At 37.5% G+C, this 27,311-nt stretch overlaps 2 protein-coding genes across 5 annotated transcripts in view; both read right to left on the bottom strand.

Moving 5' to 3' along the window:
- The window catches only part of YEATS4 (YEATS domain containing 4), a 92,313-nt gene extending 75,690 nt beyond the window's left edge, over positions 1-16,623 (bottom strand). For all 4 annotated transcript variants that reach the window (XR_004274104.1, XR_004274105.1, XM_032295267.1 and 1 more), the window contains exons 1-6: positions 16,304-16,623; positions 12,662-12,781; positions 10,523-10,589; positions 10,340-10,434; positions 5,397-5,489; positions 5,221-5,308 (exon numbers count right to left, since the gene is read on the bottom strand). Coding sequence is in view for 2 of the 4 variants with exons in the window: in XM_032295267.1 (XP_032151158.1) it covers positions 5,221-5,308; positions 5,397-5,489; positions 10,340-10,434; positions 10,523-10,589; positions 12,662-12,781; positions 16,304-16,354 (514 nt within the window). In the remaining 2 variants the exon portion in view is untranslated. The remainder of the gene's footprint in view (positions 1-5,220; positions 5,309-5,396; positions 5,490-10,339; positions 10,435-10,522; positions 10,590-12,661; positions 12,782-16,303) is intronic.
- Positions 16,624-21,450: 4,827 nt separating this feature from the next.
- Positions 21,451-26,979, bottom strand: LYZ (lysozyme). The gene is made up of 4 exons (XM_032295236.1): positions 26,764-26,979; positions 25,071-25,235; positions 23,081-23,159; positions 21,451-22,222 (listed from the first exon to the last, which is right to left on the bottom strand). The coding sequence occupies exons 1-4, from the start codon at positions 26,897-26,899 to the stop codon at positions 22,156-22,158; spliced, it is 447 nt and encodes a 148-aa protein (XP_032151127.1). The 5' UTR covers positions 26,900-26,979; the 3' UTR covers positions 21,451-22,155.
- Positions 26,980-27,311: the final 332 nt, after the last annotated feature.

Here is a 27,311-nt window from a genome sequence, read left to right as displayed (position 1 = left end):
AAGAAATTAAAACACACCACCACAGAAAATCACCTTCACTAAAAGGAAAACAGGAAGAAAGGAAAGAAGAACGAGAGGACCATCAAACAATCAGAAAAATAAAATGGCAGAAGTCCTTACTTATCAATACTAATGAATGTAAACATCAATATCAATGAATGTAAATGGACTAAAGTCTCTAATCAAAATTTAGCCGTAAGAGTGGCTAAATGGATGGAAAAACAACACACAGTGATGTGCTGCCTTTAAGAAACACACTTTACCTATAAAGACATACATAGACTGAAAATAAAGGGATGGAAAGAGATATTGCCTGCAACTGAAAATCAAAAAAAGAGTAGCAATACTGACATCAGACAAAACAGACTTCAAAACAAAAACTATAAAAAGAGACAGGGTCATTATATAATGATACAGGAGTTAATTCAGCAAGAGGATATAACAATTGTAAACCATATATGCACCTAACAGTAAAGCAGTCAGATACATAAAGTAAATATTGTTAAAGCTTAAGAGAGATAGACCCCAGTACAATAATACCTGGAGTCTTCAACATCCAATTTTCAGCACTGAACAGATCAGACAGAAAATTAACAAAAAGTAACATTGGACTTAACCTGCAAAATAGGCCAAATGAACTTAATAGATATTTACAGAACATTTAATCAAATGGCTGCAGAATACACTTTCTTCTCCTGAGCTCATGGATCATCCTCAAGGATAAAGACCATATGATGTTAGGCCACAAAACAAGTCTTAAAACATTAAAGAAAAAAAAAAAAGTATTGTGAAGTATCTTCTCTGACTATAATGGAATAAAATTAGAAATCAATCACAAGAGGAACTCTGGAAACTATACAAACACATGGAATTTACACATTATGCTTCCGAATGACCAGTAGGTCAATGAAGAGATTAAGAATTCAAAAATTGGGCAATAAAAAAAAGAATGAAACCCTGTCATTAGCAACAACATGGATGGGACTGAAGGTCATTATGTTAAGTGAAGTAAGCCAGGCACAGAAAGACAAACATAATATATTCTCACTTATTTGTGGGAGCTAAAAATTAAAACAACTCATCTGGGCATGGTGGTTCATGCCTGTAATCCCAGCACTTTGGGAGGCCAAGGCAGGTGGATTACCTGAGGTCAGGAGTTCAAGACCAGCTTGGCCAACATGGTGAAACCCTGTCTCTACTAAAAATACAAAAAAAATGAGCCAGGTGTGGTGGTACAAGCCTGTAATCCCAACTACATGGGAGGCTGAGGCAGGAGAATTGCTTGAGCCTGGGAGATGGAGGTTGCAGTGAGCTGAGATTGTGCCACTGTACTTTAGCCAGGCCAACAGAGTGAGACTCTGTCTCAGCAACAACAACAAAAAATGAACTCATGAGATAGAGATAAAATGACGGTTACCAGAGATAGTGGGTGGGTGGGTGAGGGATGGTTATGGGTACAAAAAATAGAAAGAATGAATAAGATTTAAGTATTTGATAGTGCAACAGGGTGACTATAGTCAATAATTATGTAACTGTACCTTTAAAATAACCAAACGGGTACATTTGGATTGTAACAAAAAGGGTAAACGCTTGAGGTGATGAATATCTCATTTCCTGGATGTAATTTTTAGACATTGTATGCCTGTATCAAAATATCCCATGTACCCAATAAATATATACACCTACTACATACCCACAAAATTAAACATTTGAAAGAAGTTAAATCTAATAGTGTCATTCCTTTGTTCAAAAGTCAACAAATGACTTCACATTTCAGTTTAATAATTTAAAGTCCTTACAGTTTACCCACAAGTCCCTATATGACCTAGTTCCCTATTAACCTCTCTGATCTCATCTCATTGTCCTCTTGTTCACTCTACTCTAGTCACACTGGACTTCTTGCTGTTCCTCAGCCATGTTCTTACCTCAGGGCCTTTATCTTCACTGCTCCTTCTACACATAACATTCTTCTCTTAGATCATTCCCTTACTCCTTTAGGTCTCCAAATGTTCAGAAAGCATTTCCTCACTGATATTTTTGATATCAGTATGTAAAACTCCAGCCATCTCCTCCCACCAAAGATGCTCCCTGCTCCACTGTTTTTCATCATAGCACCTAATCATTACCTTATACTTGCTTATTCTATTTACTTAATACCCATCTTCCTCCCACTAGAATGTAGGGCCCATGAGGATAGAGCTTTTTGTCTGATTGGGACTCTGCTCTAACTTCAGCACCTAGCACCCAGAACAATGCTTGGCATGCAACTGGTATCCACTATATATTATAATAAATGAATGATCAAATAAATGACTAAACAGTGACATAAATGTTAATGTAGGGATGACAAATAGATTTTATATTAAATGCCAATTGAAATAACTGAGAATAGATGCATGGATCAATGTGTACAGGATTCTGAGACCATGTTAGCTTGGTGAGAAATTGTATTATGACCAATTATCAATGTGGCAGTCAGATAGTCAACACTTGAGCATTTCTCTGAAACTATGTAAAATGACATTGGCAAAAATACAAGATAAACTAGTTCACAGTACACAAAAGTATAATTATGTCCTGCAAGGTTCTTCATACAGACTTTGTTAGCAAAGACTAGTAAACAGAAAATGACAGGCTAAGCAAGACTAATGAAAAACTATGCTTAAATGTAATTAGGGAATTAAAATAGACAAAAATACTTCAGGGCATGTGACAGGCTGTATTTCACCCTTCTTGACAGTAGGCTACTTGGCCTTTATGCTAAAAATTCTCAATAAACTAGGTATCAATGGAACATATCTCAAAATAATAACAGCTATTTATGACAAACTAATAGCATACTGAATGGGCAAAAACTGAAAGCACTGCCTTTGAAAACTGGTATAAGACAAGGATGCCCTCTCTCACCACTCCATTTCAACATAGTATTGGAAGTTCTGGCCAGGGCAATCAGGCAAGGAAATGAAATAAAGCATATTCAATTAGGAAAAGAAAAAGTGAAATTGTCTCTATTTGCAGATGACATAATTGTATATTTACAGGACCACATTGTCTCAGCCCAAAATCTCCTTAAGCTGATAAGCAACTTCAGCAGTCTTAGGATACAAAATCAATGTGCAGAAATCACAAGCATTCCTATACACCAATAACAGACTTAGAAAGAGCCAAATCAAGAACGAACTGCCATTCATAATTGCTACAAAGAGAATAAAATAACTAGGAATACAACTAAAAAGGGATGTGAAGGACCTCTTCAAGGAGAACTACAAACTACTGCTCGAGGAAATAAGAGAGGACACAAACAAATGGAAGAAACATTCCATACTCACGGTTAGGAAGAATCAATGTTGTGAAAATGGTCATACTGCCCAAAGTAATGTACAGATTCAACGCTATCCCCATCAAGCTACCATTGACTTTCTTCACAAAATTGGAGAAAACCACCTTAAAATCCATATGGAACCAAAAAAGAGCCCACATAGCCAAGACAATCCTAAGATAAAAAAAGAAAAAACAAAGCTGGAAGTATCATGCTACCTGACTTTAAACTATACTATAAGGCTACTGCAATCAAAACAGCATGGTACTGGTACCAAAACAGAGATATAGACCAATAAACAGAACAGAGGCCTCAGAAACAAAGCTATACATCTACAACTATCTGATCTTTGATAAACCTGACAAAAAAAAGCAGTGGGGAAAGGATTCCCTATTTAATAAATAGTGTTGGGAAAACTGGCTAGTCATATGCAGAAAGCTGAAACTGGATCCCCTCCTTACACCTTATACAAAAATTAACTCAAGATGGATTAAAGATTTAAACATAAGACCAAACACCATAAAAACCCTAGAAGAAAACTTAGGCAACACCATTCAGGGCATAGGCATGGGCAAGGACTTAATGACTAAAACACCAAAAGCAATGGTAGCAAAAGCCAAAATAGACAAATGGGATCTAATTAAACTCCAGAGCTTTTGCACAGCAAAAGAAACTATCCTTAGCATGAACTGGCAACCAACAGAATGGGAAAAAATTTTTGCAATCTACCCATCTGATAAAAGGCTAATATCCAGAATCTACAAAGAACTTAAATTTACAAGAAAAAAAAAACAACCCCATCAAAAAGTGGGCGAAGGACATGAATAGACACTTTTCAAAAGAAGACATTTATGCAGCCAACAAACATACGAAAGGAAGCTCATCATCATTGGTCATTAGAGAAATGCAAATCAAAACCACACTGAGATACCATCTCACACCAGCTAGAATGGTGATCATTAAAAAGTCAGGAAACAAGAGATGCCGGAGAGCGTGTGGAACAGTTTTACACTGTTGGTGGTAGTGTAAGTTAGTTTAAGCATTGTGGAAGACAGAGTGGCAATTCACCAAGGATCTAGAACCAGAAATACCATTTGACCCAGCAATCTCATTACTGGGTATATAACCAAAGGATTATAAATCATTCTATTATAAAGACACATTACACATGTACTTATTGCAACACTGTTCATAATAGCAAAGACTCGGAACCAACCCAAATGCCCATCAAAGATAGACTGGATAAAGAAAATGTGGCACATATACACCATGGAATACTATGCAGCCATAAAAAAGGATGAGTTAATGTCCTTTGCAGGAAGGAATGGATAAAGCTGGAAACCATTATTCTTAGCAAACTGATACAAGAACAGAAAACCAAACACCACATGGTCTCACTCGTAAGAGTTGAACAATGAGAACACATGGATATGGGGGCGAGGGGGAACATCACACACCAGGGCCTGTCAGGGGGTAGGGGATAGGGGAAGGATAGCAGGAGGTGGGAGGACTGGGAAGGGTTAGCATTAGGAGAAATACCTAACATAGATAACAAGGTGATAGATAGAGCAAACCATCAGGGCATGTGTATACCTATGTAACAAAACTGCACATTCTGCACATGTACCCCAGAACCTTAAGTATAACTAATTAATTTAAAAAGAAAAAAAAAGAAAGTAGGGTACTTGGGAACAATTTAAAACATCCTTATTACATGTTCTACTGTAATACACATCTTGTTTTTAACACCCAAAAAACTTACCTGTATCATTGTTTTTAAAGTTTAAAAGGTACTAATTGTATGATTATAAATCATTCTATTATAAAGACACATGCACATACAATCCTTTCACCATTACAGAATACGATATTTTTCAGAATTATGAATATATGGCACTTACATTCCGTTTCATGCTTGTAGGCTCCTAATGTTAGCTGACGTGATGTTGTCAATAATTGTTGCATCATTGCTGTTGGGTCTTGAAATATCTAATGGGACAGAATGAACAAAAACCCAGTAACTTCAAAGTTCTCCACTTCAAATAGTTTTAAAACTATCATTATAAAATCTTCTTACCATTTCATCATAGAACTCTGAAACCACTGTCTTTTTCCCCAGCATTGCATTGGTGTCCGACTGAAACAGCTTTAGCAAATGATAAAGGGTTACCTGCGAAATAAAAAGAGATGTCACATCTGTGCAATGGTTTTTATCATCACAAGACACTGTCTTTTAACTGAATTAGAGACTGGAATAAATGTATACATGTCAAACTCATGATCTTGTTTCAATTGCAACTTATTACAGCAAATCACCCAAACTTTCTGTACCTTTATTTTCCTATTAGATACATTCGTATCTACTTAACATGAATATTCTGAAAAGTGTAATTAAAAATCTGTTCAAGAATCTCTAGGGAAGAAACTATAAAAGTAGCACAAGATAAAACTATGGAAATTAAACTGATAAATCACTGAAACATGAATTCTTTTACTTACATAAGTCGGTTAATTGTGACAACTGCTTTTGAAGATTAGAGTTTACAAATTTACCGTGGGGAATAAAAGATTTGATACTTTTAAAAGGAATGAAAAAGTTCAGTGAGGGCAAGATAATTTCTTTGGGGATCTATAAGATTATTACGTAAATGACATAATAAATAAATTAAAAGTCAGTGACAATTCACTTTGAGAAGAGCAACATGTCTTCAAATACTTAAAAACAGGTACAGTAAGACATCAAGGGAAAAGCTTCAAAGCACAATGTGTGATTATTTTAGCAAAACAAAATCTAGTTGGGAAAACATCAGAGTTCTTGTTGAAGTTGTGAAAACCTCAAATAATTTTCCAAAAAGTTAGCTAAAATCATTGTGAGAGAATGCTGTTCTTCAAAAAGTCACGAAATAGGGAGCAAGGAAGGGTACACTGAAAAAGTCAGAAAATATAAAATTCCTTGCAACTGAATTTAAACAAGCACCATCCATTCCCCATAAAGACAATCTAGCTCAATTAACAGAATGTCAGATTTCCCTGGACATGGCTCAGCAAGCAGAAGTATCCTACTTAAAGGACATCTTCTATGCCCAAGACGATACACTAAGAATACAGAAAAGCGAGGAAGGAAATACACAGAATTCTACTAAAGTAACAGTAAAGACAGACAATATACAAAATGAGAGCATGAATTATGTATCAAATTATTTAAAGCAAATAATTTGACAAATTTCTAGAACAGACAGAAAGCAGATAAGACTACCAAGCAGGATAATAAACAGTAACAGAGAAAAACCACAGCCAGAAAACTTAAGAAAATTGCCTCAGAGGTGGGAGCCAGAGCTCCCAGGAGCTCTACAGTGCTCCAGGTTCAGAGTTGGCAAGTATCAAAGTCAAGAATGCTATAAGGTAGCTGGGCTTTTGGACCTTCCCTTCTCCCTCCACTCTAGACAAGAAAGCCTATCTACCTTTAGTGCCTAGTATTTTTCACCCCAACAATGAAGTATGAAGAAAAAATAAGAACATTTCAGATGGCCAATGGCTCTGAAAGTTTGTTTCTCAGGTATCCTTTCTAAAGAAATTCCTTCAGCAAAATGAAAAAAAGAAACTTGGAAAGAAGAAGAAAAAGGAAGAAAATGATCTGTAATCATTAGGCCCTGAAAGATACTATCTAAAGTCGAGAAATCCAGTATTAGGGATTTAAATATATGAGATGCATAGGAGTGAGTAATTTCTAGACGAACTCAAAACAGGTAACTGTTAAAAAGTGGTTTTCTTGGACAAGGGGTCAAAAATGGGAGAAAGAAGATGGTATGGGCTGAATTGTGACCTCCCTGCAAAAGCTATGTTTTGTTTCGAGATGGGGGTCTCATTATGTTGCCCAGGCTGGTCTTGAACTCCCAAGCTCAAATGATTCTCCTGCTTCAGCCTCCCAAATAACTGGGACTACAAATGCACACAAAAGATATGAAGTCCTAATTCTTAGTTCCTGTGGATGTGACATTATTTGGAAACAGGGTCTTTGCAGGTATAATTAAGATAAAGTCATTTAGGGTGGAGTATAATCCAATATGAATGGTGGCCTTATAAAAGAAGAAGACACAGAGACCAGGGAGAAAGATAAGGCCATGTGACAATGAAGGAAGATATCAGAATTATATTGCCAATAGCCAAGGAACATCTGGGGCTGGAAGAGGCAAGGAAAGATGCTCCCCTAAAGGGCAACACCTTGATTTCAGACTTCTAGCCTTCAGATATGTGGGAATAAATTTCTGTTGTTTTAATCCACCCAGTTTGTGGTACGAGAAAACTAATACAGAAGAATTGCACTTATTTCAAAAATCTTCTTTCAAAACCAGGTGCACACTTGACTTTTATAATTAAAAGTTCTTACAATTACATCATAAAACTGTCCTTCCCTAAATTTATTATTTGGACTTTCAGAGGCATTCATGCCGATATAGGCAATAAAAACATTTCAAGACAGATGTCCTTGATTTTGAGTGGTATTTGAAAATTCTTAGAACAATGAAACTGCCTATACTTGCCTAGAAATCCCTATTTCTAGGAATGAAAACTCAATTTGGCATTTTGCTTTTAGAAACAACAATTCTTTTTATAGTGGCTTGATCTGTATAATATGTTACTGCGTAACAGAAGTAAATCACAATTTACCTTCCAACCAAGTTGTCTTTCTTATATATTTTAAATAAACCTTCATTTGACATTTTCTATAAGAGCCAACTATTCAAAAAATACAATTGTCTAATTATACTAAAAAACACTATAATACTTCTTAAGAAATAAAATTCAGGCCTATGTAGATCTATATGGGAACCTATTCAATACATTAATCACTACAGCAGTGCCGTAGGTTATATTATTTTACCTTCTAAGATTGACTTCGAGAGCTGTCTCATAATGAGGTTATAGGATATATTGATTTCTTTCATAGATTTATTTTCCAACTGGGGATGGGGATAACAGATGAGGAGACAGGGAGGTAAGGCAGCATATTCTCAAAAATGAAAACGGAGCAATCTTACAAAGTTAAAAAGAGCTTCTGCTCTAGTACCATCATGGGCTGCTTCTCTCTCCCTGTCAACATCTGCTAAATTCTATAGTTTATTTTCCCTAATAAACTATTCTCATTAAGGTCAGTGTCTCATCTTAGTATCCTTCTCAATCCCTTAAACAGTATCTTGCAAATAGCAGACATTATATTTAATAATTTCTTGGCCGTTCATGGTGGCTCACGTTGTAATCCTACCTAGCATGTTGGGATGGCAAGGTGACAGGACTGCTTGTGTCCAGAAATTTGAGATCAGCCTGAGCAACATGGCAAGCCCCCATCTCTACAGAAAATAAAAAATTAGCTGAGCGTGGTGGCAGGCACCTGTGATCCCATCTACTAAGGAGTCTGAGGCAGAAGGATTGTTTGAGCCCAGGAGATGGGCGCTGCAGTGTGTCATGTTTATGCTATTGCACACCAGCCTGGGCAACAGTGTGTAACTCTGTCTCAAAAGAAAAAAACATTGCCAAACAAAATATAACATTAGTGTGTTTTCCTGAAGGGCAACATGGATGGTAGGAAATCTAAAAACTTCATCACATGAAAACATGAACAACTTTTAAAGGGGCTATGGATGTTTACTCATGAGAAAAGAAAACTAATGTATGAATAGTAATCAGTAAAAAGTTCAGGAAGCGTAACATGAAGTACACCTTTCTTAAAACTAAAATTACCCCAATCTTGAATAGGGGTGTTTTACTTAGTGGCATAATTCTCCATATTGGAGATATGCAAGCCCAAATGAGATACTCATTTGAGAGATTGCCTTAAATAAATTCCTACATAGGAAGAGAAGAGTCAGCCTAAGTCAATGGGTCCCAAATCTCACTGTGCATCAAAATAACCTCGGGTACTGGCCCCATTCCAAACCCACTGAATCAGACTCTCCAAAAGGTGAGGCCTGGGAGTTTGAATTTTTAAAAAGCACCTCACCAAAAATAAATAAATAAGCAAGCACCTCAGGTGTTTCTGATGCAGCCAGTTAGGAATTAGTTTGCTGAAATGCTGGCCCAGGTGATATTTAGCTCCTTTAATAAAAATACCTACAGTTTAAAAAACATAATCTGATCATTAAAATGTAAATGTTTGGTGATAAAAGAATGATGTGATTCTAACGAGATAAAATTAATGGTGTTGAATGTTAAAGCCTTGAAATTGGAGTTAAACCCCAGCCATATATGTGGAATGTGAGAGCCATTACCAAGTTTCGACCCTATAGTTTAAAAAAAAAAAAAAAAAAGGCTTAGTGGTTTTACCCAAAAGAAAAAAATACTAGAAAAAGGTATGAATGCAAATATCTGGGTTCAAAAACTAGCTCTACCATAATTAACTGAATGTTTCTGAGCAGTGATTTGACCTCTAAGCCTTGGTATCCTGATCTCTAAAATGAGGATATTACAACCTAACAAAGTTGCTAAGGATGAAAGCAAAAGCCTGAAAAGTCTGGAGGGACTTTTTCATTATCAAGCAACAATCTGATAAGAAGAGATCAAAAGATGAAAAAGCCAGTGGTTATAAAAAATAAAGACTCATAAATAAGATATAATATAAAGCACTAGTACCGATGACAGCTTAAAAAAGCAAAAAACTATTTCTTGGTGTTTAGCAAAAACTATAAAAACCATTTTACACAGCATATGGGCTCAATTTGTTTATTACTAACAACCAAATGAAAGTAACAGTTTTAATTTTTTTTTTTTGCTGCAGTGATTATCTGATTTCCCTGGTTTCTTTCCAATATATGTTCAGATTATTTCTTCCCATACTTGGGGAAAAAAAAAAAAGGATTTTGAAAAGTACTTCACTTAAAAATGAAAAGCTTAACTCATGTCAAGATACACTGTGCCATAATTTACATAAAACACATGTGAATGAACACTATTCAATAAGTATTACTACATTTTCACATTTACTAAGAAATCTATTTTATATTTACAAAGATTAATGCTACTTACGGGTCTTTCATTGGGATCAATGAAAAATATTTTGATGATTATTTCAAATTCACCCCATCCTGTTTCAGTAATTTCATATGGAGGCTTAGTAACAACTAAAGAGAGAAAACAATGTAAATTATCAGTTTAGTTTCCTAGCTGTTTTTAACTTTGGATATTGTGTATCAAAAGACTATATTGTACCTCTTAAAGGATTGCCATAGCTTTCATGTAATTTAAACTGGATTTTCTTCACATATGCTGACATATCCTAAAATATAAGGAATTAATTAGTTTTATGACCTACATATGAAAACTAGGAAAAAAAATACACTAAACATACGTACCTAATTTTAAAAAAACATACTTCCCCTCAAATTTTATAGAACCTAATTTTCTAAAAAACATGAATTATACCTGAGAAGTTATTTTGCTTTTTTTGAAAAACAAAAACAAAGGAAGACTGTGTTGAATTCTTTCATAATGTGTAATATATAAAAATACATGTCCCTGATTCACTTTTTTTTTTTTTTTGCAAACCTTGTTTTTATATACCTCTACAGATAATACTCTAAATCAATTTTGATTTTTTTCCATTAAAACAACAGTACATATCTGGGACTGTTACAGAAATAATCGTATAAACCAAGGCAAATCTATAGTCAATTTCAAAGAATAAAATTACATTACATAGGCCAGGCATGGTGGCTCATGCTTGTAATTCCAGCAGTTTGGGAGGCCAAGGAGGATGAGGTCAGGAGTTTGAGACCAGCCTGGCCAACATGGTGAAACCCCATCTCTACTAAAAATACAAAAAATTAGCCGGGCAGGGTGGTGGGCACCTGTAATCCCAGCTACTTGGGAGGTTGAGGCAGGAGAATCGCTTGAACCTAGGAGGCAGAAGTTGCAGTAAGCCGAGATCAGGCTACTGCACTCCAGCCTGGGCAGCAAGAGAGAAAGTCCGTCTCAAAAAAAAAAAAAAATTATATTACATAAAGCTAAGGACAACAAATTTAAAGCAATATAAGACCATTGAATACAAAAACTCTTCTTTTTCTTGATTTTATTTTGAAGTACAGAGAATTTTCATTACTTATGGCACATAAAAGGGCTTCTGTTGGCAAAAGTGGCTTTTAAAAATATAACTCATTATAGAAGAATAAAAAATGCAAAACAATAACTCATGTTCAATAGTAATGCTTATTAACTTTTTAATTTACTTTTAGAAATTTCTAAATGTGCTTTTATCTACATTGATATCTAACTTTATTATTTAAAAAATAAACTGGAATCTTACTGTAATGATATCTTCTTTTATTCTTTCTTTAGCAATGGAGTCTTACTATGTTGCCTGTCTGGTCTCACTCTCCTGGGCTCAAGTAATCCTCCCACTTGGGCCTCCCAAAGTGCTGGGATTACAGGAATGAGCCACTTCGCCTAGCCAATGGTTTTTATATTTACAGAGTCTCATAACTACAATTGTAGAATATTTTTATCACATAAAAGAAAGCCATATCCATTAGCACTTACTCGAATACCGTTCCTTGCCACCTACTGGCAACCACTTATCTATTTTCTTTGTCTATGGATTTGCCCCTTCTGGACATTTCATATAAATAAAAGTATATAATATGTCGCCTTTTTAATATCTCCTTCTTTTACTTAGCATAACACTTTCAAGTTCCATCACATAGTAGCATGTATCAGTACTTTACTTTTTATTGCCTGATAATATTCAATTGTATGGAAATACTACATTTTATTTATCCATTCATCAGCTGATAGACACGTGGGTTGTTTCCTCCTTTTGGCTATTATGAATAATGCTGGTATCAACGTTCATATGCAAGTTTTTGGGTGGACTTTGAAGGGTTTTAAATAGAGGAATAATTTACTCACTCAATAAATATCTGTTAAAGAAGATTCAGCAATGAAACAAAATTACCAGCAATCAGATGACACAGCAGTGCTATCTTTCACATTCTTTGATGGTCTTACTACCACATTATCACTTTAAGGATTAGCTGCTTATTCCTGAAACTCCTGATTAAATACTATATTAATTTGAGATATGATGTTAGGAAGGTGTACTTGTACTGTATTTATACCATAATAGTTCTTGTTACCTTAATTTTAATTAAAAAACACTTTTGGAAAATTGGTTTCTACTATTTTATGAAGATGACAGTTCTCTATTTTTTTCAAAAACTTTTTGACAACATTCCTACAATGGGCCAATTTTATAATCAGAAAGTTACTATTAAAAATTACAGGTTATCTTTGGGCAAAACAAATTACGGACAACTTTAAGCAAAACGGTTACAGAAAAAAACGAGTGCCTACCTCATTTCTATATGGTTTTACATATACTGTCCACTGATGAGTGTGCCCATCTTCTTCTCTTTTCTTTCCAAAATACCGAGCAACATTACCATAAACTATTGGTTTAACAATAGTAACCCCCTAAAAGAAAAATAATTTTAAAATCAATGAATATTGTACCATTACCTAAATAAGCAGAATAAGAGCTCTGAAAACCTGTTTTAAAGAATAACAATCTATAGTTTGCTCACAGGATTTCTCTCAAATCAGACACTTATCCTCATTTCATATTAATACAAAAAAAACAACAGAATTACAATGTTCCCTCTGTGAAAATGTTTTTATTTAAGTTACCAAGTAAAGCACTTTGAGAGTTTTGTTAAAAGAAATGCAAAAGGCCTTTTACTTAAACACCGAAAGCTAGGCATTAAAATAAAATTTGCCAATTCTGACTGGCATCACCTGTGGTAATGCCTTTATCACCCAGCCTGTGGCAGTGTTTCTCAAAGTATAGCATAAATATTAACAGCAATTTGTGAGAGGTGGAATAAAGGTCAAACATTTTTCACTTTTTTACTTATGTGTTTAATCAGTATTTAAAAAAAGAAAACTGTAACTAGAAATTAAAACCTACAATTTCACTGAGGCAGGTGGATCACCTGAGGTCAGGGGTTTGAGACCAGCCTAGCCAACATGGCAAAACCCCATCTTTTCTAAAAATACAAAAATAGCCAGGTGTGGTGGCAGGCATCTGTAATCCCAGCTCCTTGGGAGGGTGAGGCAGGAATTGCTTGAACCTGGGAGGCAGAGACTGCAGTGAGCCAAGATCATGCCACTGCACTCCAGCCTTGGGCAACAAAGTGAGACCGTCTCAACAATTACAACAACCCTATAATTTCAAAAACATGAACACTTAGAGGCTTTTAAAAATTAAATTGATTTTGGCCGGGCGCGGTGGCTCACGCCTATAATCCCAGCACTTTGGGAGGCCGAGGCGGGTAGATCACGAGGTCAAGAGATCGAGACCATCCTGGTCAACATGGTGAAACCCCGTCTCTACTAAAAATACAAAAAATTAGCTGGGCATGGTGGTGTGTGCCTGTAATCCCAGCTACTCAGGAGGCTGAGGCAGGAGAATTGCCTGAACCCAGGAGGCGGAGGTTGCAGTGAGCCGAGATCGCGCCATTGCACTCCAGCCTGGGTAACAAAAACAAAACTCCATCTCAAAGTCAAAAAAAAAAAAAAAAAAAATTAAATTGATTTAAATGTAAATGTTAAAATAAATATTACAGTTGGATTCAGACATAGCAAAAATGGCCAAGTGGCACTTGGATGACTGAAGCTTGGTAAACACTGGCTGATGACATGTTTGCTACATTTGTTCTTAGTTTAACATGCATATTTCTTATATCTGGTAAGTGCAAAGGCAGTGAGTATTGACAGATTATGATGGAAAAGAAAAAAAGTTTCAACTGAAGTGAAAATACTGAATGTTGCACATGAATCTGAAACCAATGGCTCAACTGCAGAAATGTATCTGAAGGACAAAGAGCAAGATTTATCACATGTGAAAAGTGCTGGGCAAATGTAATTAACAAGAAGAAATGGAGAAAAGCAGCCAGGGGCAGTGGCTCATGCCTGTAATCCCAGCACTTCGGGAGGCTGAGGCGGGTGGATCACCTGAGGTCAGGCATTCGAGACCCGCCTGGCCAACATGACGAAACTCCGCCTCTACTAAAAAATACCAAGACATTAGCTGGGCATGGTGGTACACACCTGTAGTCTCAGCTATTTGGTGGGCTGAGGCAGAAGAATCGCTTGAACCTGGGAAGTACAGGTTGCAGTAGGCCGAGATCGCACCACTGCATTCCAGCTTGGAAGACAGAGACTCTGTCTCAAAAAAAAAAAGAGAAAAAGAAAAAGAAATGAAGAAAACCAGTGAACGAAAATGGAGAAACTTCGTGGCTGATTAACTACTCCAACATCCAACACCTATAAACCTAAAGTTAGTTCGGAAGAAGGCAAGCAGTTTGCATGAGAACTTAAAATCACAGTGCTACTGATGACACTTTTGTGGGAACCACAGATTGGGCTTCAACTTGAAGGCTTGATCGAATGAGTACAAGGGCGCTGACACTGGGAGGGTATAATAGATCCCATAGCTGCTAAGGTGCTGCTACGAACTTGCAGAGGTCATCAACGATGAAAAGGAAAATCACTTGTCAAGATTTCTACCTAGATGAAACTAAGCTAAATTGGAAAAAGATGGCTGAAAGAACGAATTAACAATCAGCAAAGAGAAATAAATCCCCAATTTCTCGCTGGCAGTGTGCCTCCCGTCTGAAGCCCTAGCTACTCGGGAGGTTGAGGCGAGAGGATCGCTTGAGCCCAGGAGTTTGTGGCTGCAGTGAAGTATGACCAGGCAAAGGACTCCAGCCTGGGTAACGGAGACCCTGCCTGCAGTCAAATGTAATAATAATTATGTAAAAATATGGCACAGATAAGGATTTTAAAAACCTACAGATTAACTATTTTGGTACAAAAGTGGGTGATTCTTCCAGCAGCATGTTAGAAGGGAATAAAAAAAAAGAACAGAAAAAAGTGGGTGATTCTTTTTAAAGAAAATATCCTTTCCTCTATAAATAAAAATCGAGGGTACAATAGTTGTTTTATCAGGAGCCAGTGGGTCCTGCCTTAAAAATTAACATGCCAGAGGATGTGGGAAAGTGCGAGAAAAATAAATGTCACAATGTCAAAACATTACGATAGGCTCTATGAAAATTTCATCAAAAACAGAAGTTGACATTTACTGAATGTTCCCTATGTGCCACGCACACTGTTAGGCTCTTGCTTTGGGGCTTTGTGAGCAATGTGAATTCCGGCAAATTTTCTTAGCTTTCCTCCACCTTGGTGCCTCAGTTATCGCTTGGAAATACTGCAGGTAAGCGCTCAGCGACTATTTGCTACAGTTAGTTAGTTGAGACAGAGTCGATTGATTGATTGATTGATTGGAGACAGAGTCTCCCTCTGTCGCCCAGGCCGGAGTGCAGTGGCCCTATATCAGCTCACTGCAACCTCCGACTCCCAGGTTCAAGCGATTCTTCTGCCTCAGTCTTCCGAGTAGCTGGGAACACAAACGCGCGTCACCAAGCCTGGCTAATTTTTGTATTTTTAGTAGAGATGGGGGTGTCACCATATTGGCCAGGCTGGTCTTGAACTCCTGACCACGTGATCAGCCCGCCTCGGCCTCCCAAAATGCTGGGATTACAGGCGTGAGCCACCGCGCCCTGCCTGCTACAGATACTGTTATCTTTACACCAGGTGTGTGTTGTCACCGCTTTACCAATAACCTAGGTTTGTAGCGAATGTGCACCAAGCCGAGCTTTCCCAGCCCTCGGAGTGGCCGGTTTCCTCAGCAGCCATGCCTAGGTTTCCCCAAGCCACCACGGATCTGTTTGTGTTTTGGCGGGGATGGGAGTTGGCAATGACGCGAGGAAGTTGGGGCCCAATGAACGCCGGCTTTGACTCGTTCTCCGCCTTGAAACCATGGTTCAAATCGCAGGAGAGAAGGCGCGAAAAAAACCCAGAGGGCCCTCCCCGCGCCGCGCAGGGAGGAACGGGGCGGAAGAACCACCCCGGAAGGGGCGCGGGTCGGACACTGACCTTTACTCTCCCGCCGGAGTCAGGCCCAAATTCGGCCATTCTCTTGAACATATTGTCCCACGGAAGAAGCCGCCGCCGCCGCCTGGGAAAGAGACCGGGGCTGGCGGGGTCGCCGCTCCCCTCAGAGGCTGCGCTCCTCTCACGCGGGCCCAGGCGGAGAGTTTCTCGCCGAGCGAGGAGGAGTTAGTAGGGCTCGTGGCGCTGAGTAACCGTCAACTGCCCTGGCTGACGGCTTTCCTGAAGGCCTTTCAACTCCGCGCAGGTGGAGAGCGCAACGGAAGGAGGGGCGACGGCAGCGCCGTGCGCAGGCGCAACGGGCTCGCGTGTGCACACGCAGTGCACACTGCGCACGCGCGTGGTTGCTGCAGTCACATCACAAAACCAGCCCAGAAGTTTCAAACCAGAAAAATTGGAAGGAAGGAAATAATCAATAAATGACATAAGAAAGTTGTCCAGATGTTAAGGATATGAATTCACCCTGGAAGATCCTACCAAGCACCCAGCACAAATATTAAATCATCCACCTCAAGACATATCATTGTGAATTTTCCGCACGTCGAGGATAAAGAGATCCACACCCTTCCGAGTTATAAAGGCTGGAATCCAGAGTGGCTGCAGATTGCTCGATAGAATCATTAGAATCTAGGAAGCCATACGGTACTGTCTTCAAAACTCTGAGGGAAAGTTACTTCCAGTTTAGTCTTCAGTATTCGTACAACTACCAATCGAGTGTGTGACTAGAATAGTTTCAGACGTGTTAAATCACTACACACACAAAATAGTACCTGTCTTACTTTTCCCAGTACCTCCAGGAAGATCCTCTAGATCTGATCCACCAAAATGAGAGAATAATCAAGAAGGAGGAAATTATGAAATACAGGAAATATAATTATGAAACACAAAATAATAAAATCCCAGGATGATGCTGAAAGAGCCCCGGGACAAAAGCTGTGTACAGACATAGACTGCAACGCAACCAGTTTGGAGTCGGTCAGAAATCTTTGGGAGACACTGCTTCAGAGGGATGGAATTGATAAAATTCTAGCTGGCATTGAAGCCTCGAGAGGAGATTTGACCTAGGGTTTGGGAGTGTAACTCATGACAGGCAAACAGAAAACTAAGCAGCTGTAAGAATTATGCAGCTATTAATTATAGGGAAAACAAAATGTTATGCAAAAAAAGAAAGTAATTGTATTTATGGTTACATAAATACTGAGTATTGATCACTCCCCCCGCCCCCCAAAAATAGAATTTACATTTGGAAGGATGGGCTTTGGAGAAGGGTACCGTGATGGGGATGAAGGAGGAGGAAGTAGCGTTTAATCTTTAACTTCCATAGTGGAAAGTCGGTATCTTAAAATGGAAAAATCAAGAAGAAGCAATATAAGTCTAATATTTTTAAGCATGGAGGTAAATATAAAAAATAATATTAAGCTAAAAGAGTAGAAAATACTCCTGATTGTAATTTTTAGTAATTCCATTTAGCAACTTGAAGAAAATATATTTTTTAAATGACTTCACTAAATAGAAGTGCAAGAAATGTGCTCAGGGCTTAGTTATAATTAGTGCCACATGAAGAGCTCAGTTGTCATATGGATGTCACTCTGCATTTCAACCAACATAGGAACTGAGTTTCTTTTGAAAAGGATCAAACGTTGATACTGATTTTTATTCTGTTACCAGAACAAGAGTAGAAATTTGGTTAGGGGGCATAATTATATTAAAAACAGTTGTTATGATTTAGAAATATTTATCAAAAACTAAAACAAAATCTCCAACAAACATTGCTTTCCCTCTTCAGTCTACTTGGTCTAATCTCTGGCAGTTTCCTCAATCAGCCTGTGTTGTTGGGTTATCCTGGCACTCCTTGGACATCTCTGCTTCTCAGCTGTCACTCTTCAAGTCTCTCTCCCTTACCTTGACTCATCCTTTGTACACCTCAGGGTATCCCGACATGCATAAACTCAGATTCTTTCTGAGTTTATTCATATCAGAGTGGTCCAAAGAATTTTGAAGCCTAAGGTTGCACCTATGTAATGGCCCTCTGCTGCCCTCCCATGGCTGGTCTACGTGCTGCATTTACACAGCCAAGAAGTGGCTTGGAATCCGCAAGCCGTTGTACTGGAATCGTGTGGCCTTGAAGAGGGGGAAAAAAAAAACAAAACTTAGAATGTTTAGCTTGGAAGGAACATACTAAATAATCAGCAAGAGATTAATCTGATCAACTGATATTTATTGAGCATGTACCATGTTCCTGTCACTATTCTAGGTGTTTAGAATACAGAAGTGGAATGAGTGAAAAATTTCTGTTCTTCCTATGAGGACAGTGGTTCAGCATATTACGCCAGCGATGTAACATGGTTAAGAGGGTGTCCAGGTGGGGGACAACCCACTGAGGGATGTCAGAGCCTGAGTGGAGGGCACTCAATATTGGGCAGAGTTGGGAAATTGGTTACATACAGGCAAACCCATCAAATTCATAAATGCACTAAGGATACATTTTAAGGATATTGAGTATAATGAATGCTAAATTTCTTACTGTCAGAGAAGAGAGTTAAAACACGGAAAAGAAGAAAACCAGAGTGAATCTTGTGGTGTGAGGTTAGAGTTGGAGGTATTGGTGTGAATTCATGATTTTCAATATAAACAGATAGATATAGAGACAAATATAGTGTAAATGTGTATATCTTTCCAGTTCTGTTCACTGATAGGGCCTGGGAACAGTGATACCCTAGTGCCCAGGTCTTGTTTTTTAATACTGTTATGCACTTTGAGGAATCAGGGCTCCTTGGAGAAATGCCTATTCCATTTCTGGAAGCAAGGAAGGAACAAGGTGAGCCTTAGAATATCTCATGCCAGAAAACAAGAAAGTGCTTGAAGAATGATGGAAATATGTGGAAATGACGCGGAAGCCAACTTGCAGGGACTCGTTGGCCAAATCGAGGACAGCTGTGAACATCAAAATAAAAAATAGTAGTGGATTATAACTCATTATGATTTGAATAAAATAGAAGCCATGGGTCCATACTGATATGATAAAAAAAAATGCATGACCAGGCACGGTGGCTCATGCCTGTAATCCTAGCACTTGGGAGACCAACGTGGGCAGATTGCTTCAGGTCAGAAGTTCAAGACCAGCCTGGGCAACATGGCAAAATCCCATCTCTACTAAAAATACAAAAATTAGCCAAGCATGATGGCATGAGTCTGTAGTCCCAAATACTCAGGAGGCTGAGGCGGGAGGATCACTTGAGCCCAGGAGGCAGAGGTTGCAGTCAGCTGAGATCACACCACTGCACTCTAGCCTGGGTGACAGAGTGAGATCCTATTTCTAAATAAATAAACAAACTGAAAATTTGATGAGCACTAGTCTCAAGGCACCTCCTCCTCGAATACTTTACAGTGAAGACGGCTTGCAGACATCTCCTTAATCAAGTGATTCAAGTGAATATCACCAACAATGGGGCAAATCAAAACTGCATGCCACCTGAAACGATGCAATGAGAAGAACATCACTTCTGTGGTATTCCCACCAAAGATGCATAACCTAATGGAATCAAGAGAACACTAGAAAAACCTGAGGACCATTCTATAATATAACTGGTCTTTGGTCTTCAAAAGTGTCAAGGTCATAAAAATCCAGAAAAAAACAACTGAGGAAACAATTCAGATTGAAAGAGACTTAAAAAACATGACAACCAAATACAACACTATTCTGAATTAGATGCTTTTGTTACAAAGGACTTATTGGGACAATTGATGAAATTGGGTAGAATCTGAAGATTAGATGATAGTAACATATCAGTGTTAATTTACTAATTTGGATAATTGTTTCGAGGTTATGTAGAAGAATGTCTTTGTAGGAATTACACACTGATATAGTCAGGGCCATTAGGTATCATGCTGGCAATTTACTCTCAAACAGTTCAGAAAAATAGAAGACCTTCGTACAATACTTTTAAATTTTTAGAAAGATTGAGATTATTTCAATGCTTTTTAAAAAGTGGGAAAACCTCTGTCATTTCGGAAGTTATGTTTTGATGAGAAGAGACAAACAAGTAAAATATGTAGTATATAGAATCATTATAGGCTGAGCCCTGAGGCACTCCCACATTTAGAAATTAAATAGCAGAGAAGGAGCGAGCAAAAAGGACAGAGAAACAACAGTCAGTGAGGTAGGACATAAATGAGGAAAAGCCAAGGGAGAAAAAATTGCTGAAAGTATGAAGTGACTCACTTTGTCAAATGCTGCTGAGATGAACATGATGATCACTGGAATTAGCACTGAGGAGTCATGGGAGAAATCCTGGAGGAGCAGTTTCAGCTGAGTGAGGATGGAAGCCAGATTAGAGAGAAAAGACAATGGGGGGTCAGATCATGGAGTTGGTGAGTACAGACATCCTTCCCCAGAAGTCTTGCTGTAAAGGGAGCAAAGAATGGGGTTGCAGTCGGAGGATTATGTAGGGTCAGTGGAATATTTGTTGTAAGATGGGAGGTTACTAGGACAGACTGTAGAATGGTGGAGGTGATCCAGCAAAGAGGAACAAATGAGGGATCCAGGAAACAGCCTAACTCAGAGTAGTGACAGGGACGGGAGGGAAACTACATGTGGAGTCAGTGCTGTTGGCAGGAAGAGAGGCTCTTCATCCTGGTAATAGGAGGGAAGGAAGGAAGGATGGGCTATGGGAAGGTATGACTTTTGTTTTGGTGATGTGGAGGGGAAAATTTTTTATGAAGTTGCTTTTGTTTTATAAGTGTAATATGATGCCAGGTTATCTGCTGAGAGCAGAGAAGGGTGGAGGATGAGGGGGCAGAGGAGGGGGCTGAATGTGTGTGTTTGGGCTTTGAAGAGAGAAGAGGAAAAGTAAAATAGTAACAGTCATTTTGGAGACTGGAGACACAAAAATGGAAGGACTGCAGAGAAATAACTAAAATGGCCAGGCAGACTTGAGGGCTCATTTGAGATTTATGGTTATGAATTTAAAGTGACACCTGTCAGCATGCTTGTGGATTTTTCTCCAGCAATATCCAACTATTTGAGTGAGGATATAAGAGAGATATTAAGAGCACCAAATCATATTTTTTCAAATATATGTCTTTTTTTCTTTAGAGACACTATAGGAATCTAAATAAAAACAGACATGGTATGTGTTGCAAAGCCTTTAATGAGAATGTTTGTATTTTTTACATCATGCATAATTTCACATTTGTGATTAATTAGTAACTATTTCAATTCTTGTAAGCTCACCTGCCTCAGATTTAATCATAATACATGAATGAAATTAATCAAATTAAGGGACAGAAATTTAGAAAGGAACACACTTTATGAAAACAAAATTCTGAATTCAGGCAGTCTGTTTCTAGCATTTGGTATTCCACCTACCCCTTTAAAAATTTCATATTGCCCAACAAAAAGTGGTTATTTTTACTGTTTTTGGAGATGACTGAACAGATGCCTATACAGCTGGTATTTTGCCTAAGATTAATTTAAGATAACCTTTTGTTATATTTTACTTAACACTGAGTATACTTGTATCACTTGAGATTAAGTCTGGGTTATTTCTTGATAAAAACAATGTACTGGAGATGTATTTGACAACCAAGGTTTTAGATACATTTTCACCAGTACAAGCTCTGCTTGCAAACTGAAAAATGCTGTAGTCTTAATATAAAATAATAACCACATTAGTGAACATTACGTCTCTTAGAAGAAAGGCCATATTTTGCTCCTGCTTCTGTAAAATTATTATTTGTTTGAAGGGGAAATAATGGTAGTGTGAACTTTCACGTAATTACTACTCCCTTAATGTGGGAAAGAGACAAAAATGAGCTGAAGAAGGAAAATTCTGCAGTTATACTCCACAACCTTGAACATACTGACTGACATCTCTGTTTTGACAATGAGCTTTCCATGCCACCCTGTAGAAAAAGATGAAGCAAATGGTGAAAGGTTAACACATATCTTCACTGTAATATACATACTTCATACACCTTGGGGAAACAAAATATTTTGCCAATAGATAAAATGCCAAAATAGACCCAGCTATTGCTATTTATTAAATGAAGCTGTGTATACGAAGTATTTCACTCCTCCCTAAATCTCCCAGTAGAGTATAGAATGCTGAACATAAAGGGTGAGTAATGTGCATTATACAGCAGCAACTGCAAAGTAAATTCCACACTTACTTATTCTCTCTCTCTTTTTTTTTTTTTTTTGGAGACAGAGTCTCACTCTGTTGCCCAGGCTGGAGTGCAATGGCACAATCTCTGCAACCTTCCCTTCTCAGGTTCAAGCAATTCTCCCTCTCAGCCTCCCGAGTAGCTGGGATTACAGACACCCACCACCATACCCAGCTAATTTTTTGTATTTTTAGTAGAGATGGGATTTTGCCATGTTAGCCAGGCTGGTCTCAAACTCAGGTGATTCACCTGCCTTGGCCTCCCAAAGTGCTGGGATTACAGGCGTGAACCACTATGCTCTGCCCACATTTACTTATTCTAAAAAGAATTTCAAGACATGACAAGGAACTGGTAGAGTGTGAAGAATCTTAAAACTCTAGAAGTCCCCTAAAATAAATTGAAAAGTAAAAAAGTAAAATTCTGAATCAGTTAAAGTAGATTGTTTCTTCAAGGATGTAGGTAATATGTTACTTAGCATAAGCCAAAAGCTGCAATTTTCAGGTGTCATTAGCATACTTCAGTCTTTGAAAATCTGCTCCCATTGTATATATCAACAGTAGAGTAAAATAGTTTTCCCATTTAACACTTAAAACATACCATGCTCTAATGCCTTGTGGATCACGGACAACCCTCTTTGCACAGGCCACAGCTTCAGTGATGTCATCTTGCAGCAAAGCTGAAAGACAGGTGGTAGGAAATGAAAATAACTTTAATAGATACTTCATTTTAATTTTATGTTTAGCCAGCTTTATTCTGTTAGGCTGTGGAAAGAATGCTAAGATATTATTTTCTGTTAGTCCATGCATGTGTGATTGTTGGGGAAAACTTTCCCTTCATTCTCTCTCATTTAGCATGAAATGAAGCATTGTTTTCCTCATTTACCAAAGTCATTGGAAGCTCTGGAAGTATTAACAAAATGATTAAAGATTCTCTTTGTCCTAGACACTGTAAAAAAAGAAAACAACTGGTGATATTTTACTTGGCAGTTCTATTATTGAAAATTTATCCAAAATAAATAAAAAATGCACCCAAAGATGTATGCACAAAGCTCTTCATAGCAATTTATAAGAGGGAAAAATGGAAACAAAGTACTCAATAGAAAGAGTTGGATCAATAAATTATAAATATTCATATACGTATTAGAATTCTAGCCATTCTTTTAAAATAATAATACAGATTTGTATTTTTTTCCTTATCTGGAAAATGGAGCAAAAGATAGTTAAAAATTGATTCATATTTGCTGACATGCAAATAATTTTGTGTGATAAGCAAATTGTATACCAGTATGTGTAATACAATTTAATTTTTGCAAAACCACACATTACTTGCATGTTTATATGTGGGTAAATATGTGTATGATATAACTTAACGTTCATATACATGACTGATATACGTTCTGGAAGAATATATACCAGAATTAGCCCATGGTTATAAACCTCTGGGTAGTTAGATAATAGGTTTTATTTTTCTTCTTTGTATTTTCTAATTTTTATTTAATAACAAAGATTATTATATAATACGAAATGTTTTTTAAATTAACTGGATTTTAAAAATAACAAGATTAATGTTCTTTATTGGGAATTTTAATGTTTAAAAATGTAATAATATCAACTTTGCAAGATTTCTGCAATATTTTTTGCACTGAAGATTCCACGTTATTTCTATTAGTTTAATAAAATATTTGTTTCACCCCAAATAAATAAATCCTTAAGTTAATTTTCATCTACCAAAATGATTCTACAGGAACTGTATTTTTTGAAGATGCAAACTAAAGAATTTAGAAATGGAATGTCATAATGTTCCTAATTCACTTAAAAGTCTCAGCAGTAGCCAGATACAATGGCTCATGCCTGTAATCCCAGCACTTAAAGAGGCTGAGATGGGAAGATTGCTTGAGCTCAGGAGTTTAAGACCAGCCTGAGCAACACAGAATTTGCCTCTACAAAAAATTTTAAAAATTAGCCAGGCATCATGGTGTGTCCCTGTAGTCCCAGCTACTTGGGAGGCTGAGATGGGAGGATCACTTGAGGCTGCAGTGAGCTGTGATGGTGCCACTGCACTACAGCCTGGGGCACAGTGAGACCCTGTCTCAAAGCAATACAAAACACTCTCAGCAAAAAAAAAAAAAAAAAAAAAAAAGACATAGAAGAAGCAAAATGTTGACACCTGTTAAAGTGCGTAACAGGCATATGGCTGTTTATTATACTAATGTCCCCGATTTTCTGTATATTTAGAACATTTCATAATAAAAAGCAAAACAATTAAAAAAAAGACCACACAACTAAATTATCCCTAAACTTCCCCAAAGTAAGCAGGAGGAATGGCATCATTCTGGACAAAGCATGAGTGAGGCCATTGACAGTAAATTAATAGGTCATTCCAGAAACTTTTGTATATTAAAAAACTCCAGCCTTTTATAATACTAGTTCTTTAATTTCTTAGGGAATTATGAGGAAAATCATAATGACTTTCTGGAAGTTAGGTGGTTTTTCTAAGTCCTTCATGAACCCTTCAAGTCTTTTTCATTTGCATTGAATCTCAATTCTTGTAAGTATAATGAGATTGGTCAAATATTAGCTTGTCTTACCATTGCAGGATATATGACAGGCATTAACTGCTCCTGGGGTTCTGCCGTTATTACACCAATAGCGGCTATTGATCTGAAATATCCCATAATCAGTGCTTTGGTCTCCAGGATTGTAGTTTGTAGCACGTGTGTTATAATCACTTTCCCATTTGGCCAAACACATCCCTGAAAAGAACTTATTTTTAGTAATAAACAGCAACACTAAGTGACTTATACTCTATAGTGAAATCAGTTCTATTTAGCTACTTCTATTTTACTGACTTGCTTTATAAGTATAAAGATTTACTTAACTTATAAAATATCGCAACACGTTAGTGTTAAGGGACTTGTAAGAGAATCCTTTTGTAATGCAAATCATCTTGTAACACTAATTAACAATATAACATACTTTCAAAAATATTAAAATACATGTTTCTTCCATTGCTTTTACCCTTCCCCTGCTTCCATCCCTCGGGCAACATTTAGCCAAGAACAGAAAAATCAACAGCGCTGTTGAGTGGATTTTGTAAATTCATAACAGATAGGTAGGCTGATGGAAACATGCTTTTTTAAATCAGAAAAACATAAGGACTTTCTGACAGAAATTTTCTTATAATATCTAAAGGTGAATTTGGATATCAAGTTAGAATCTTGAAAACAAGACTATTCTGTGATTTCATCTCTTTACTCATTCATTCAGAAATAGCTATTGAGGGGAAATGTATGAATTAAATCTGAAAAGTATAGAGATCACATTGACAACTATGGACTAAACTGTAAAATAACTTTTCCTCATGGCACATCTTGAATTGTGTGGAAGAAAATGAAAGATAGTTAATCAAGTAGAATAGGTAAAAATAATAGAACATTTCCTGCTGAGTTTCATGGATCCTATATAAAGAGTGACTGAAGGGAAATAGGTTCCTCCTGCCCTTGTGAGGAATTCAATATATTCTTTAAAAACTTCACTGTTAAAAATCCTATGTCAGCCGGGCGCAGTGGTTCATACCTGTAATCCCAGCACTTTGGGAGGCTGAGATGGGCAGATCATTTGGAGCCAGGATTCAAGACCATCCTGGCCAACATGGTGAAATCCCATCTCTACCGAAAATACAAAAAAATTAGTCAGGTGTGGTGGCGCACGCCTGTAGCCTCAGCTGCTTGAGAGACTGAAGCACCAGAATCACTTGAGCCCAGAAGGCAGAGGTTGCAGTGAGCTGAGATCATGCCAATGCACTCCAGCCTGGACCACAGGCGACTGTCTTAAAAAAAAAAAAATCCCACGTCATGGCAGAGGAATTGAAGAAAAGAAAAATACTGCTTCACTCTAGGTTCTCAGAGCCCAAGTTCGAAATGGGAAATAACTGGAGTCATGTACCAAGGACTTGAGAGAGTTTGGCCAGGTCCTCAAATGTATCTTTCAATCAGCTTACATGTGCCATTAAATCTCAGGCACCCAGCAAACTTCCTAACACTAGAACAGTACAACAGGTCCTGTTTTACCTAAAATGGAGTTTTCCCCTGCCATGCCCTCATTCCTTTATCTGGTATGTCTGATTATAAAGAACCAAACTGATGTTTTTAGCCATTGTAAGTATACAAACCCATGAAGAAATAAAAACATCTATTCACTCAAAGCCCCTTCATATTCCTTCTCTCCTAGTGTCTGTTCCATACATGGCTAATTCGCTGGAAGTATGGAGAATAGACTTACAGTTTGCTAGGCTGATTCCCCTGTAGCCATCCATTCCAAGCCTTTTCAGAGTTCTGGCCAACTCACACCTTTCGAAGACCTTGCCATGGACCATGACAGAAAGGAGAACAAGCCCCAGAATAATGAGAACCTTCATGTTGACTGGTAAGTCAGACAGCTAGGCTGACCAGGGTGAGCAGGCTCCAGTATATAACGTCTTTTAATTTCCTTCTTCACCTTGTGGTTTGAGGGCTCCACCCTTTCAGCTGTGGGGAAAACAGGAACTGTGTATTGATCCACTAACTCTAATGAGATTTTTTAATGCTTGAAGAGAGATAAGCTGATTTCCTAAGAATTAATCTACAGGAAAATAATAAAATGACATTGTTTAAAGTACTGGCTCTGGAAGAATTGGGTATAGCACTGTTTCCAGGACAGGAACTTCCTTCTGTTTTATTATGAATTTGAGCAACTATAAAGAAAAAAAACAATGACTCTTTTGTACAGCTTAAAACGAGCTGTGATTTCTGACTAACATTCAGTTTCGTGAAATTGCTTTGTATGCATTC

Source organism: Sapajus apella, unplaced genomic scaffold (genome assembly GCF_009761245.1).
Source record: "Sapajus apella isolate SASKATOON/1434 unplaced genomic scaffold, GSC_monkey_1.0 scaffold2, whole genome shotgun sequence".
In the NCBI taxonomy this organism is placed as follows: domain Eukaryota; kingdom Metazoa; phylum Chordata; class Mammalia; order Primates; family Cebidae; genus Sapajus; species Sapajus apella.
This window is presented reverse-complemented; position numbering and strand designations above follow the sequence as displayed.

Coding starts and splice junctions, on each gene's coding strand:
- LYZ (XM_032295236.1), bottom strand. CDS start 26,899: ATGAAGGTTCTCATTATTCTGGGGCTTGTTCTCCTTTCTGTCATGGTC. Junction 25,236..26,763: donor GGGAATCAGCCTAGCAAACT/GTAAGTCTATTC, acceptor AGTTCTTTTCAG/GGATGTGTTTGGCCAAATGG. Junction 22,223..23,080: donor CCACAAGGCATTAGAGCATG/GTATGTTTTAAG, acceptor CTTTTTCTACAG/GGTGGCATGGAAAGCTCATT.